We start from the raw sequence: 16,006 nt of genomic DNA on the forward strand, positions 1-16,006 counted from the left end.
AGAAAAGCGATATCTTTAAAATGAATTAATTGTATCCATACTTCCATAGTATCCATACTAATGTTATAAATGCGAAAGTGTGTCTGTCTGTCTGCTAGCTTTTCACGACCCAACAGTTTAACCGATTCTGACGAAAGGTACTGAGTTAGCTTACCTATATCCCGAGGACGGACATAGGCTACTTATTATCCCGGAAAATTAAAGAGTTCCCACGGGATTCCCAAAATTCTCCGCTTAAGCGATTTGTATGTTTGGTACCGAGGTAGCTTGCGTCCCTGTAATTGACATTGGCAATTTTTTATCCCTGAAAATCAAACAGTTCCCACGGGATCTTTAAAAACCTAAGTCCACGCGGACGACGTCGCGGGCATCCTCTAAAAAATTGAAATTAAAATTGAATTTCGCGAGCAGACCCGTCGCTTGCCTCTAAAGGAGTGTACATCCGAGCAAAGCTTGGATAGATTCTTAGTACTTAAGACTGATGGAATCGATAGTATGTAAAACTTAGATCATAATTAAAGTGATACAAGTAAGATATAAGATCAATGTTGTAAATATCGATTAAGTACCTAAATAAATTGTTTATATTGCTATTAAATGTTTTTTATTGTTTGACTACCCATATAATATTGTTAAGAAGAAAGTAAAATGAGGGCCGGCGCACATAATATGGCGGGGCGCAGCGCGGAGCATGCCCGCGAAGTTTTCTAATCGCGTGTCACATTACGCGAATTTCTACCAGAGAATGCGCGAGCACGCGCGGGACTGCGCGCAGATGCGCGAGTATCCGCACGGATGCACAATTGATTTTAGATATTATTTCAATGAGGACAATGTCGATAATACTTCGACTGTGAAAAATCCTCTGCGCTGCGCTCCGCCACATGTGCGCCGGCCCTTAAAACAAGGCAGTTAAGGGCCATTTTACTTTAACGCTCAAGTGTTTCGACTCTCAAATACTAACAACGTTGGTGAGAAATAAAATCTTATACTGAGGACACTGTTATATTTTTCAAATAAATAAAACAACAATAGTTCATTAAAGATTTTTATTTCAGTGTAACATGTTTAAATTATCTTACATAAACTATATCGAAAAAGTTTAAATAGAAAACTTTACTTGGAAAGGCCCCTTAATTAATTATTTTTTATGTATTTACCTATTCTTAACAATTTGTATTGACAATAGTTAATTTTGGGAAGCGATAGATGATTTGCTAAATACATTTATCTGATCATTGTAGTAACGTACATTATTTTCTTAACACTACAATAATAAATAGAAAAATAATTATTAGCTTATTTTGGAGTAGGTATTAGTTATCAATTCCTTTCCACATTTTAATATGCAAAGAGATTTTGCTTAAATGACTTTTAATTTTTTTATTAGTGAAAATTTTGAGCAACAATATTAATAATCAATACGTAAAATGTAACACTTCACCTATTTAGTTGTGCCAACATTACCAACCTAATGTCAACCATCGTCGTCTTTCTCACTCTTTATGGAAAAGAAAGAGATAGCGTAAAGAGACGTATTGGATACATTTGGCTAATATAGTTAGGAATTTTCATAGTATTCTATTCGCCCATCGCGTCTTCGTACTGTTTCCTGAAGCAGTCACCAACGGGGAAGAAATCCCAGCATCTTTGTGTGTACATTTTCCATACAAACGTTTCTTGACCTGTAAATAAAAATCAAGAATTTAGATATCTTTTTACTTAATTTAAGAATTTTAGTGAATACAAGTGAAAAAACCGGACAAGTGCGAATCAGACTCGCGCACTGAGGGTTCCGTACTAGGGTATTTTTTCCAACATTTTGCACGATAAATCAAAAACTATACAGGTAAAGACCTTTCATATGATACCCCACTTGGTATAGTTATCTTACTTTGAAAATTTAATTTTTTTTAATGATGTAACCACAAATTCACAGTTTTCATTTATTCCTTTACTTGTGCTATAAGACCTACCTATCTGCCAAATTTCATGATTCTAGGTCAACGGGAAGTACCCTATAGGTTTCTTGACAGACAGACAACAAAGTGATCCTATAAGGGTTCCGTTTTTCCTTTTGAGGTACAGAACCCTGAAAATGACGTGTATAAATTTGTATATCTTGTATAATGAAAAAAATGACTTGTATAATTAATATGTATAATATTTTACCAGTATACTCGGTGTCGGGTTTGTTGATAAGATGCATAAGGAAGAACATGTAGTTCGCGAGGTTGTGCTCCCGCTGCACGTGCGTGTCGAACCCGTGCGGAACCTGGAAACAGAACAAGTTAATGACAATCAGCATCACTTTTTGACCGACTTCAAAAAAAGGAGGAAGAATTCAATGGTTTCACTCTTAGGTATATGCTGTACGATGCCCCCGACTTCGTCAGCGTGGATTTAAGTTTTTCGAAATCCCATGGGAACTCTTTGATTTTCCGGGATGAAAAGTAGTCTATGTGCTAATTCAGGATATTATTTTCATCCCCATTCAAAACTTTAGCCACATCCGTCTAGGTAGTAGGTTTTGCGTGAAGGAGTAACAAACATATGTACACACACATACACACGAACTTTCGCCTTTATAATATTAGTATGAATATCACACTAATATTATAAAGAAGCTGTGATAGCCTACTGGTTAGATCGTCCGCCTCGTAATCGGAGGTCGTGGGTTCGATCCTGGGCACGCACCACTAACTTTTCAGTCACGTTTTTAGCAATTAAATCACTTGCTTTAACGGTGAAGGAAAACATCGTGAGGAAACCTGCATGCCTGAGAGTTCTCCATGTTCTCAAAGGTGTGTGAAGTCTGCCAATCCGCCTTGGGCCAGCGTGGCAGACTATGGCCTAAACCCTTCTTATTCTAAGAGGAGACCCGTACTCAGTAGTGGGGCGGAAATGGGTTGATCGTGATGATCACACTAATGTTGGACTGAGTAAAAAACTTACTTTATCAAAGTAGTCCTTATTGATGCCGCATATGAAGCAGTTGGACTCCATGTCCTCTTTGACGGACTCCAGCTGGTCACGGAGCTCACCGAACGCGTCGATGATCAGACCTGCAACAGAACTTAGCTAGTGGCAGTGACGTAACAAGAGGGTGAAAAGCTGGGCAAAACACCACTGGCCGAAAGGTTCCATGCCCAGCGAGAAATTTACACTCGTTTTATCAAATTGCGAATACCTAGATTTGATTTTAGGGGGCTGCCGAAAAGGAAAATATTGTAAAAAACTTCGCACTCACTTTGCTTGCGTTTCATTAATTTCGGAGTTTTTCCAATACAAGTTAGCCCTTGACGGCAATCTCACCGAGTGGTAAGTGACGATGCAGTCTAGGACGGAAGGAGTATGGCAGTTTCATTACGCCCTTACCCCTGATTGGATTCTACATACACACATACACACAAACTTTCGCCTTTATAATATTAGTGTGATTTCCGTCCGTAGAGTATAGACGTACTAATTTACAATCAACGGTTCTTACCCTGCAAGATAGCCAGCAGGATGACGATGACGAAGAAGAAGAACGAGATGTCAAATATGATGCGGTACACCTCCGAGTCATCACCGTCTGGGGGCTCCAGCTCGTCTCCGATACCACCACCCGCTCTCACGCCTTTGTATAGGTTGAACACGAAACACTGCGAACAAGCATCTTGTTATATACTTTGAATGGTATAAGACCTATAGGTATGCCTTGTGTGACGCCAACTTGGCACGACTTCCTACCTACCCTATACAACTTGAGTACTTATCTTCAAGGGATAAGTACCCAAGTAGGGATAAGTGTAGTGTGTACCTACACGCTTGTTATAATAATTGTTGATGTTGTTAATGATTGAACACGAAACACTGCGAACAAGCACATTATATAAGTTGAACGGTATAAGACCTATAGGTAAGCCTTGTGGGACACCATTCTGGTACGTCTTCCTATGGCATACAACTGAAGTACCTTTCTTCAAGGGATAAGATAAGAGTGAATAGACATCTAAAGGATCACCATTTAGATGTACCTACACTATGATTGTTGATGATTGAACATGAAACACTGCGAACAAGCACCTTATTATATACGTTTAATGGTACAAGACCTATAGGTATGCCTTGTGTGACACCATTCTGGTTTCCATTTCCTACCTACCACATACAACTTTAGTACTTATCTCACCTTCACCGCCTGGGTGCTTAGTGCACTTCGATTTACCGTTGTACCAGATCCTTTTTTCCACGCACATGCAAACTGTGGAATCAAGTCCCGTCGGCGGTGTTCACAATTAGATTACAACATGGGATTATTCAAGGGTCGGACCAACAACTTTAAACTTTGTACTCCTACCTTCTGCAATACAGGTATTTCCTAGTGCAGAAGGTAGGAATCTCAATCTTGCTATGTAACCCATCTATGTATATTGTATAAGTATCAATAAATTATTATTATTATTTAAAAAAAATCCTAAAAGACAGGCAACGGATCGGCGATACCTCTGGTGCTGAAAATGTTCACGGGCGGTGGTAATCACTTATCATCAGGTGAACCGCCTACTCGTTATTTTTTACTAAGAGAAACTCACGGAAAGCATGTCGTGGCAGTTCTTGTTGACTTCGTCGTCCTCTTCCTGCACGTAGAACTTGCGGAAGAAGTTGAACGCGATCACCGTATAGATGTACACGATGATTGTCAGCAACATCACCGTCAACACCAGCTGGAAAACAATTAACCATCTATATTTCATCTTTTATTGTGCCCCAACGAAATATCTATCAAAAATGTCCATAAAATACCTACTTGAAAATATAAATACGTAGCTGTTGCTAGGTTTCATTTTTTTTAAAGAATTAGCCATGTCAATGATGACTAACATTCCCCTTTCCCCTCCAACTAAGCGTAAAAAGCTTGTGCTAGGAGTGGGTACCACAATAGTTCAATACGTGGGGTTTGAACCGATGAATGAATGACCGATGAAGACGTGGACATAATCCGGGGTTAGAATGATCAACCCATTGCTGGCCCACTACTGAGCACGGGTCTCTTCTCAGAGTGAGAAAGGTTTAGGCCATAGTCTGCCACGCTGGCCCAATGCGGATTGGCAGACTTCACACATCTTTGAGTATATGGAGAATTCTCATGCAGGGGTTAGAAAATGAGTCTAAAAAATTTCACCTGTTTTCCGTTATGCGTGACAGACTGCAAGATGGTCCTCAAAGTCTTGAAGCCCACAGCAACGTCTAGCAAGTGTGCGGCGAAGAAGAAGTTGTTGAAGTTCCCCATCACGGAGAAGGAGAAGTACCATAGAGAATAGAGGAAGGAGTTGTCAGTTATCGTCACTCCAGCCTTCCAGACTTGGTAGCGCCAGTCGATGTTGACGATGCTGGAAAATAATTCACCAATTACTCCTCCGTATTTCGCGTCAAGTTTTATCGGATCTTGCTATCGGATCCTACATGAAAATATTCAAAAAATAAAATAAAACTGGCTAAATGCGAGTCGGATTCGCATACGAAGGGTTCCGTTCCATCATACAAGATATTATTTTAATATATTTATGTGCAGCAAGTTAATGACAATAGTGCCATCTATATGTGATTTAGTAAATTAATTTTTTCGTGAACAGATTTTTTTTTTTTTTGCGATTACTTGTACTATAAGATCCACCTACCTACCCGTGATTCTAGGTCAACGGGAAGTACCCTATACGTTTTCTTGACAGACACGACGAACGGACTGACTGACAGACAGACAGACAGACAACAAAGTGATCCTATAAGGGCTCCGTTTTTCCTTTTGAGGTACGGAACTCTAAAAATGTGGAAGTATACTTACTAATGCCAGAATCCCTTGCTGCCCTCCTCTTCCTGCGCCGAGAAAGAGGTCTTTTCCATTCCGAGCATGTTGGATATAGAGTCGAAGTCGTAGGTCTCGGAATATTTCGCGCGCACTTTCTTCTTGATGAACTTGTCCCAGTAGTTCACTGGGAATGATCTGTTGGAGTCGCAAAAAATGTTTCAAAACAACTTTTAATATTATAAGCTGTAATAACCAACGGATTACTCCAAAAGTACCAATCTATACCTAGCGTGCTTAGTGAACATTTGATACAGTACTTTTAGTGAAGAAAAACATCTCAGAGCCGATTTTTCAATCAGAGAAGTCAACTGAGGAATATATTTGACAGATTTGCTATTAAAAAAACCGCCCAAGTGCGAGTCGGACACGCACACGAAGGGTTCCGTACCATCGTACAAGGTATTTTGATAATTTTTTGTGCAATACAGCAAGTTAATGACAACAGCGCCATCTATACGTGATTTAGTTAGTCAATTTTTTCGTGAACACATTTTAATTTTTTTTGTGATGTACCCACAAATTCACGGTTTTCTGATTTTTTACTTTACTTGTGCTATAAGACCTACCTACATGTTCCTGATTCTAGGTCAACGGCAAAGCCCCTGTAGGTTTTCTTGACAGACACGATAGATGGACAGACGGACGTCACACAGACAGACAACGAAGTGATCACATAAGTGTTCAATTTTTTTCCTTTTGAGGTAAGGAACCCTCACCCTACGGGAAAAATGAGGGTACTTAGCAAAATAGTTCAACTCACTTAGCAGAAATGACAAGCTTGTCCCAATGGCTCTTCAAGTCGTCATCTTCTGGCTGCTCCGCGATGTACAGACCGTCGAACTCCAGTTTACGCGCTATCTCTTTCTCACGCTTGAATATAGCTAACGGCACCTGAAACATTAGAGGACGTTTTATGGGTTATTTTCTAACTCTCTCGTCAGTCCCTCAATTTTGTGGGTCATGGCTCCCTCGAGATATCATATTCTTCATGATGTTATGCCAAAACGGAACCGTTATAGATTTGTCACGTCTGTCTGTCTGTCTGTCCGTCCGTATGTCACAGCCACTTTTATCCGAAACTATAAGGACCATACTGTTGAAACTTGGTAAGTAGATGAACCGCATTAAAATTTTCACACAAAAAACAATAAATTTTGGGGGTTCCCCATACTTAGAACTGAAACTCAAAATTTTTTTTTTCATCAAACCCATACGTGTGGGGTATCTATGGATAGGTCTTCAAAAATGATATTGAGGTTTCTAATATCATTTTTTTCTAAACTGAATAGTTTGCCCCTGTTAGCGCAATTGGCGCAATCAAAGTTCCATAAGCCTACTTTGTCGTATTAGTTTACAAATTGTGAAAACTAAATTAAATTTGAATTTCGCGGGCAGACCCCTCTCATGGACCTTAAAAATCTTGGCCAGGGTTCAACATGAGTAAAGGTCACTGTTTACGGCAGCGGTGATCACAATCAAGTTAGCCTTAATGATTGCCAACCTCCGATAGATGGCACTAGAAGAAGAAGAAACCCATGCGAACGACGTTCTACTTAAACCGTCTGCTCACCTTGAGATGATAATAGCCGACGAGTATAGCTAGAGACACTATGGAATGCAGCAAGGCGGCAACATTGATGACGTGCTCCATGTAGAAGAAGTCTTCGTCTATCAGCACCACTTCTAGACCCTCGTCCTCTTCGCTTTCACCACTACCACCTAAGAGTTTGAACAACATCATCACCATCAGCATGATCAACCCATCGCCGGCTCAGTACAGAGCACGGGTCTCTAACTTTGGACTAGTACAGGGAACTTTTGAAAAAAAGAGAGAAATTTTTGGCGTGACCCGAGAAACGAACTCAGGACTTCGTCATCCACAGTTAAATCTGCTAACCATTAGACCAACGAGGGAGTCAAACTCGAACTCAAAATCATTTATTCAAAGTCCTTATGAAATGAAAAAATTAAAAATATTTAAGTATTGACCAAAAATACAACATATTAGGTAGTATTATAGTAGGTATTATTGAACTCCTTTTGATGGTCAGAATTGTTAGATTTTTAAGATGATTATAGTGGTGATAATTAATTAAAACTAAAGCTACGAGGTTCAAAGTTGCTCAGCGAGCTATGGAGAGGGCTATGTTAGGAGTTTCCCTGAGGGATAAGATCCGAAATGAGGAGATCCGCAGGAGAACCAAGGTCACTGACATAGCCCAAACTATGATGGCCATCGCCTCTATGACAGGCATGGCCTGTCGTAGAGGCGATGGCCGTTGGAGCCGGAAAGTCCTCGAGTGGAGACCGCGTGTAAGCAAGCGTAGTGTGGGATGCCCTCCAGCACGATGGACCGACGATATAAAGCGGCTGGCGGGAAGTGGCTGGATGAGGATCGGGTGTGGTGGCGCTCTATAGGGAAGGCCTATGTCCAACAGTGGATGTCCACAGGCTGAAGTAGGGTAAAATTGGGAGTTGTAGCTCACGTCTCTAGATAAAGCGCGGCGCGTCTAGCGGTGTAGCTGCGCCGCGCCGCGCATCGTATAGACGTGAGCTACAACTTCCAATTTCACGATCGATGTTAAATATAATCAGTAACAAGAGAATGATCAGGTTGTCACAAACTCCTCGAAGATGATTCAATGGTGATATTATTCTTGGATAGCCTACTTATCACTATTGACATCTCATTTTAGAATTATTTGGATTTACAACATTTACAATTTCAGATAAATCCTAATGACTCAGCTTTATAAGGTTATTTATGAAAATCAGACGGTTTTAGTTACACATTAATCAGCTGATGGTATCAAGTCAACATACTTATTATTTATTCTTAATACGCGTGCGGAAACTTTAAGACCTTTATAATAAATGTTGGATTTCTTTGAGATCGTTGATATCAGAATACCATCGTATTCCTTATAGTTTAATATATGTACATGATGCAGCCCACACAAATTCCATTTTACAATAACAACGTCAACTAAATCATTAACTTTTAATATCATTTTTATTTGTTTATAATTATGATGATTACTTTGAGTTTTTGAAAAGGAATGACTTTCTTAGACCATGTACATGAATAAACTAAAGTCGTATTAATCAACAACTAATAAAAATATTGACTATACTTTGCTAGTCATGCTTATATTACTAATCAACCCTTAACAAAAGGAAAGTAAATAAAAACTACTAGATATATATTTATTAGAAAATTTTATTATCGAGACACCATTTTCTTAAAACAAGCACGTTTTTTAATGCACATATTGAAGGATGGTATAAACAACTAAACACATCACTATTCGTTTCGTATTGTTCATACAAACTTAATAAGCTAGGGCAAGATTTATCTTCCAAATTATAAACACTATCGCAACCAAACATTTTCGATATCCACTGCACTTTTTCTACACCTTTAGCATAAACACGTTTATTATTTAAATAATTATTCATGTTTACATATCCTTTGTAGTTTAAGTATGAAATAAAACCTTCTTTCCAATGTATTCCTCTGTTTCTTTCTATCCAACAAACTTGTTTTCTTTCCGTTTTCGTTAAATTATAAAATGGGTATGGTGGCTTGATTAAATAAGTCTGGATATGGTTATTACATAATATAGCTATTTCTTTTACTATAAACTCATTGGAATCCGTCTTGAATCCTTGTACATCAATGATGACATTCATGACAACTTGCGGACAATATTACTTAAGGGTTTATATTCAAAGAGGCGATCGTTTATTATAAGACAATATGCTGATGTTTTATCCGGGATTTCTTGCGAACTTTCAATTTCCAAACGTACGTCTACAGGTCCTGTCTTTAAATTCTCGTTTTGTCTTGAACAGTCAATTACAAACAGTGGTGCCTTTTCTTTAAATGTGATCAGATCAAACAACGGGTCAACAGGAAGATTATAATAAGACTGACGAAATTGAGTGTACATTTCGTATAATATACTGTATTTATTTTCATCAAATTTCAAATTAAGTGAATCGTATGGGTAATATTGTGAATTTAAAAACAGTGTTACATTTGTTAATTTGCAATGATCAAATATAGAACTATCATTAGTCTTACTGTTTTTCCTATTAGTTTGTAGACCAAAAATAACATATCGAGGCTTTTCAAGTTGAGAAGTAGTTTTAATTGACCACGAATGTTTTGTAGTTTTAGGAAGTAAAGGATATTCATATAAATCCCAATTTCTGAATGCTATTTGAATAGGTTTGTCTTTTTCTAAATACTTAAGTAGTGAGAGTCTTTCACGATCCGAAACTTTTATATGCGGCACACGCCACTGAATTGTTCGTACTTCTATATGTATATTATCATCCTTGTGAATTGTTACACTATTTAAATTACTATTACTTCTATTCAGAATAAGTTCATGTTTACAGTTTATAATAATTTTATTATAATCCTCGGCAAATCCCATTATTTTATTCAATGGTATAACAGCATTAAAATATCCCTCTGTCATTTTAAAACCATCCATTTGCCAACCCCACAATGCTGCGACTTTGCTATCCCCCTCATTCATCGATATGTATGATTTTAATGTTGTGGTTATTCCAGGGTTTCTTACGCGATCTATTTCAATACCGTTCATTTCATACCTAATGTCTTGAAATAGAAACATAACAGGGTTATTAGTAAAATTTACAGGTTTCTTTATTTCTTTCCCCGATTGATCTTTTCCAGTCACTGTGGCAAAGCCTTCAACATAAATTGAACTATTACATGGTAATATGTATATGTCTTGCTGATGTATTGGAATGCGAATTTCATCATTTTCTTTAAAGCTGTTATTGTATGGATTGTACGTGTGGATCTCATAACTTTCGATAGAATTATCGAATACTGGGGTGTTATTAATATTTAGAATATTCATACTTTGAATCCGAGTGATCGGAGAAAATCTTTGTTTCTTTTTGTTACAATATTACGATTTGCTTTAATACGTGTACGCGCTTTAGTAGCAGGCAAATGATTGATTCTTTTCACCTCATATCCAAGTGTTTTATTAAACACTATCATTTTGCTCTACGTAAATGAAGTCTCAGTTGGATATTTTCTTCTCTAAAATCAATATTGTTACCGTTTTCGTCAATGATTTTAACAGTTATGGATGATATATTACTCTTATTAACAGGAAGATAAATAATATTTTTTGGAATTTCTATATATCGATATCCTGGAGGAACGTTAGGAATAAATTCATGAATAATATGTGATGCAAACCCATTATTAAATGATCCGAATATAAGATCACATTCGATCCTGATGACAGACAAGGGAAGAATGTTAACTGGATTAACAGACTCATGCCATTTATTTGCTTCAAGTTTTACATTTGGGAAACCAAGTAAGCGTCCTAAACTGTTTTCTACGTCAAAATGTACAGTTTTGGAACAAAAAAGCGAGCATGTTAAAGTATTATTATTTGGTTTTATTTCAATTTCACAGTTGTCTAACTTACTCGCAAGATATTCTCTTATGTCATATAAATCATAAGTACCATATGGAATTTTTAAATATTTACATTCATCACCATATGCAAATATGTTATTGCTATGATTTATGTTTGGTATTGAGTTCAGAGCAGAAAAATATAATAAACCGCATTCATATTCACCATCGAGAATAAGAGGAGGTTGAAAAAATGATTCCAACACAGATTTGTGCCCGGTAATAGTGATTGTTACAGACATGATCGTAAACTAAAAATTTACTGATTTTACTGAACTATTTATACATTTTATTTTGTGTATTCCAAAAACTTCTTAAAAACTTTATACATAGATGACCGCAGTTATAAGGATGACTACCTTGAAAATTTTTGTAATTATAACTCATACCAGTTCCTAAATATTGAATTAACTCTTTAGGTGGTTTTAAATTTCCATAGCTGTCAAAGTATTGAATTTCATTATTTACTTTTGCATAGGCTACCCAATGAGAGCCAGGATTATTGGAGCTATCCAAATTAACTATACCACATTCTTTTCGAAAAGGATGTTTTGGCATCTCATCTCTCATAAACACCCCTCGAAAGTAAGGAATGTCTTGCGAATGGTTGATGATGTCGATATTGGTGAGCGCTCGTTTGGGTAGCCTTTCTCTTAGTTTTTTTCATTTGAAATGTAAATTCCTAAACTACCTCTATGCGGTTTGATATGTAAACCTTTGCCTATATGGAGGGTTTCCATTTTTTCATGATGCCTCTTTAATTCTGTAAAACGTTTTTTAGCGTCTTTCAAATCATTTATAACTTTAGCGATTCCTGCAGCACCACCAGCTAAGCTACCCGCAGCAGATAATCCGGCAAAAATAGGTATCAAAGGAAGTACTCCACCAGTTTTTGGAATTGGTATAATTCGAGGAAGTTTTATTGACGAGTCTTTAGTCAATTCTTTAGCCGCTGCTATGGCTAATTCTATAGCCATTTTCTTACATTTGGGTTTCATTTTTTGCACATGCTTTTTTGCATGAGCAACAACATGTTTAAAGTGTTTTTTCAAACCAGTGCCTGAAGCGGATTTTTTTAGCGACACTGTTTTAGAATTGTTGGCTTTACTAGTCAGTCCCGACCCGGTATACAATTTAGCTATCATAGCTTTATTAACTAAATTTGCTGCTATCTTTTCTCCCAAAGTTGCATCAGATGCTAAAGCACGTTGCTTAGCCCTTTTCATCAATATTTTATCAGCCTTATGACGATCACTTAATGAAGTTGACAAGTCGTATGCAATATCGTGTTGTTTACAATATTCATCCAATTTATTTACACCTTGATCTCCCCGTGCAAGCCTTTTATACAATTTTGTACCAGCACCACAGTAATTATATCCAGGTAGATGAAGTTCAAATGGTAAATGATTTATAAACCAATTGAGAATACTGCTCTCTTTCATTACTTTTATTACAATGAATGTAAAATAACTATACTATCACTTAAATAACAATAAATAAATTGGGAACTGGTTAGTTATAAAATATTCGTTCTATCTATCCAACTATTTTCACTCGATGGAAATCCTAACCACTTTACAAATATCTTGTTTCCTTTTCTTTTTAAAACTTTTTCAATAAGATAGACATTAGGATTTTCTGTTTTTTGAAGTTCTTCTGCATAAAATGAGCCCAAAATTGGCTGATGTTTAGCATCTTCTATAAGGTAAGTAACAGGATTCGTTTTCTGTACTTTTTTAATACGGAATATTTCGGTGGACCAATTAGGAGTGTAACCTTTTTCAAAAACACCTTTATACTTACTAATCCGCACAAAATCTCCAACTTTTAAATTTCTCTTCTTAAGGATTTTTAACTGTTTTCCTACATTAAATCTTTGAAGTATAAGTTTCTTATTATTTTCATTAACTTCGTTAGGAGATAAACCGATCGTTCTGTGTTTAGAGGTGTTATAATTTTCAACTATTTCTTCTAGCACACCTTTAATCCAAGTGTAGTTTCCTTGGAAACTGAATTGTTTATACATTTTATTTTTTAAAGTTCTTATAAGTCTTTCAACTATAGAAGCTTTTTTAGTGGAATATGTAGAATAATGATTGATGTTAAATTTTTTGACTATCGTTTTAAAATTTTCGTTGTAAAACTCAGTTCCAAAATCAGTTTGAAGGTTTTTTGGAATACGTCCTTTCTTTAATATAGATTCAAACGCTTTAGAGACCTGATCTTTATTTTTAAACTTTAGTGGAAATGCCCAAGCATATTTTGAGAATGTATCAATTATAACTAAAATATATTTATAACCTGAATTTTGTTTCGAAAGAGATTTCATATCAATCAAGTCAGCTTGCCATAAATCGTCTATATCTCTCATGACAACATGTCGACGAGGAAAGTTTACTCTTGCATTTTTATGTATTTCATTTACGACGCTGTTTTTGCTCATGTTTTACTTTACTAGCCTCGGTGATTTCGATCAAATTACTTACTTTAATATTTATTTCTGTAATAAACTGATTAATTGATGATATTTTTTTTGAAAGATTGTCTGCCAAAACATCAACGTATTCTTTTGTAACACAATCGTTAGAATCTACCGGTTGCGCAAGATTTTTTACTCTTTTATGCTGAGCATCCAAATTATTGTTTGTACACTTCAAAGCGCATTCTAATAACACTCCTTTCATTCTTCGCATCTTATTAACATGATGTCCAAACTTATCAACTTTCATGTTCAACCTGCTTATCAATACTGAACACGCTCCATAAATGTGCTTTCTTTTATTCTTTTATTATACCCGCTTCTTTTAACTCTTCAATAATCGAAAGAATTTCATTATCATGATTAGTGTTGCCAGCGTCTCTGGACGCAATAATCAATCTTAATCTTTCAATTAACTCATTAGGATCATCCCAATAGATGAGATCAGTATCAGTTTTGTATTTCTTTAAAACTGGTAGCCTACCACCGTACTTTAATTTGTTTGTTTCACACATATCCTTTTCATAAAATAATGGTTTGATGATTTGAGAATATTTTTTTCCTTTGTCACCTTTAATTTGATTAGCAGGATTGTAATCTCTTTTATGAGCACTAGTACTAATTAAGATATCTTTATATGTGATTTTATCACTTTCAGTTACTTTATTCAAGTTTGGTTTATTTCTTAATAAAAGTTCTATTAAACCAGCAGTTAGTTCATAACTTTTATCATCAATAGTAATAAACGTTAATTTGTTTGAAGACATATCATCTACAGTTGAAAATTTGACGGGGGTATTTCCTATCATCAATTTTTTGTTAATGCGACGTATACCAAATGGTATAGATACATTGCTTTGCTCGCCAAACAGATCATTGTCTGCCAGTGTTTCGGAAATGTTGACTTCATCATTTATAAATTCCAAAGGTTCAGACATTTCCTCTTGTTTTTTCGGATTTTCTTCAAAGTTATTATCGTTATAAGTAATTTCAATATCACCATCTTGTTTTGAGTTTATATTTGGAATTTCAGGCGATTGATTATTTCCAACACTTGCGTTGTTACAATTAGTTTCGTGATAAGATTTGTTTGTAGCATATTTACTTAGTGTAACAATTGCTTTCAAAGGATCAGACAGTGGTTTAAATATTTTTTTCCGCCTCAGTTCTAACTCTTCATCTTCATCACGTAATCTTTTTACTTTACTTTTAATAGCCTTTACTGATTTAATTAACTCTTTTTTCAAACTTGTTTCCATTTCTTTTTTTAATTATTTTACACAACCATTGAACTATGTAGTAAAAATTAAAATGAAACTAATTTTAAATTACAATCTGTTTAAATAATTTCATTCAAAATTTTACAAAAACGTCGAAAGATTTTCTATATCTACCGTTGTTTAATTCACAATCTTTGTTAATTATTAAACATGTGTATGGATCTTTCCATATATCTGAACATAATTTTTTGAAGTCTGACCAAGTCATGTCAGAATTGACATGTTCGTTATAGATGTGTTTCAAATTTATATCATCTTGTTTAAAAATTATTAAAAAATTTACGTTATCTCGAATTAATTGTTTTGGTATCTTAGAATATGTTTGAGTCAAATAAAAACAGTCGATGTTCTTATGTCTACCCATTGAAAAATAATCTCGGATATTTACTTGGTTCTCGCAAGTAACATCATCAAAAATAAATACAGAATTTTTCAAGGCTTCAGTAGGAGGAATAACCTCTTTATCATCTTTGAAGGTAAAGAGCTTAACAGCTGGAACCATGCTTAAAACTTTATTCAAAAAACAATATTTTGGTTGAAATGTTGTTTTAGAATATAGGTAAACATTTTGAAACTTGAGACCATTTTGATGTAGTAATAAGCTTAACATTGTGTTTGTTTTGCCACAATTTGACGGTCCACATATTATACAGCGAATCGTATCGGGCAACAGCAAACTATGCCTTTTTTGGATTGATGACGCTTCTATATTTAAATTGTTAATTTCCAATGTTACTGGTTGTTTGATCAACTTCATTGTGTTTTCTGTTAAAAAAGATAAAATCCTGTTATAAAGTCTTCACATTATATTCTATATAATTTTATAACTAAAATGTAACATAATGTTAATAACCAATTTAAAGAAATGACACCATACACGTGTAAACTCGGAATGCGTTGCTGTGTCACTA

The 16,006-nt window shown here is 35.7% G+C and overlaps 1 protein-coding gene across 41 annotated transcripts in view; it reads right to left on the minus strand.

Annotated features, from left to right (window-relative positions):
• Positions 1 to 1,034: 1,034 nt before the first annotated feature.
• The window catches only part of LOC123878005 (ryanodine receptor), a 141,244-nt gene continuing 126,272 nt past the window's right edge, over positions 1,035 to 16,006 (minus strand). For all 41 annotated transcript variants that reach the window (XM_045924982.1, XM_045924988.1, XM_045924983.1 and 38 more), the window contains 9 exons: positions 7,425 to 7,573; positions 6,615 to 6,745; positions 5,831 to 5,989; positions 5,171 to 5,378; positions 4,581 to 4,712; positions 3,491 to 3,647; positions 2,956 to 3,065; positions 2,173 to 2,275; positions 1,035 to 1,685 (listed from right to left, as the gene is read on the minus strand). In XM_045924982.1, coding sequence (XP_045780938.1) covers positions 1,582 to 1,685; positions 2,173 to 2,275; positions 2,956 to 3,065; positions 3,491 to 3,647; positions 4,581 to 4,712; positions 5,171 to 5,378; positions 5,831 to 5,989; positions 6,615 to 6,745; positions 7,425 to 7,573 — 1,253 coding nt within the window. In that variant the 3' untranslated portion in view covers positions 1,035 to 1,581. The remainder of the gene's footprint in view (positions 1,686 to 2,172; positions 2,276 to 2,955; positions 3,066 to 3,490; positions 3,648 to 4,580; positions 4,713 to 5,170; positions 5,379 to 5,830; positions 5,990 to 6,614; positions 6,746 to 7,424; positions 7,574 to 16,006) is intronic.

Source organism: Maniola jurtina, chromosome 25, assembly GCF_905333055.1.
Source record: "Maniola jurtina chromosome 25, ilManJurt1.1, whole genome shotgun sequence".
NCBI classification, from domain to species: domain Eukaryota; kingdom Metazoa; phylum Arthropoda; class Insecta; order Lepidoptera; family Nymphalidae; genus Maniola; species Maniola jurtina.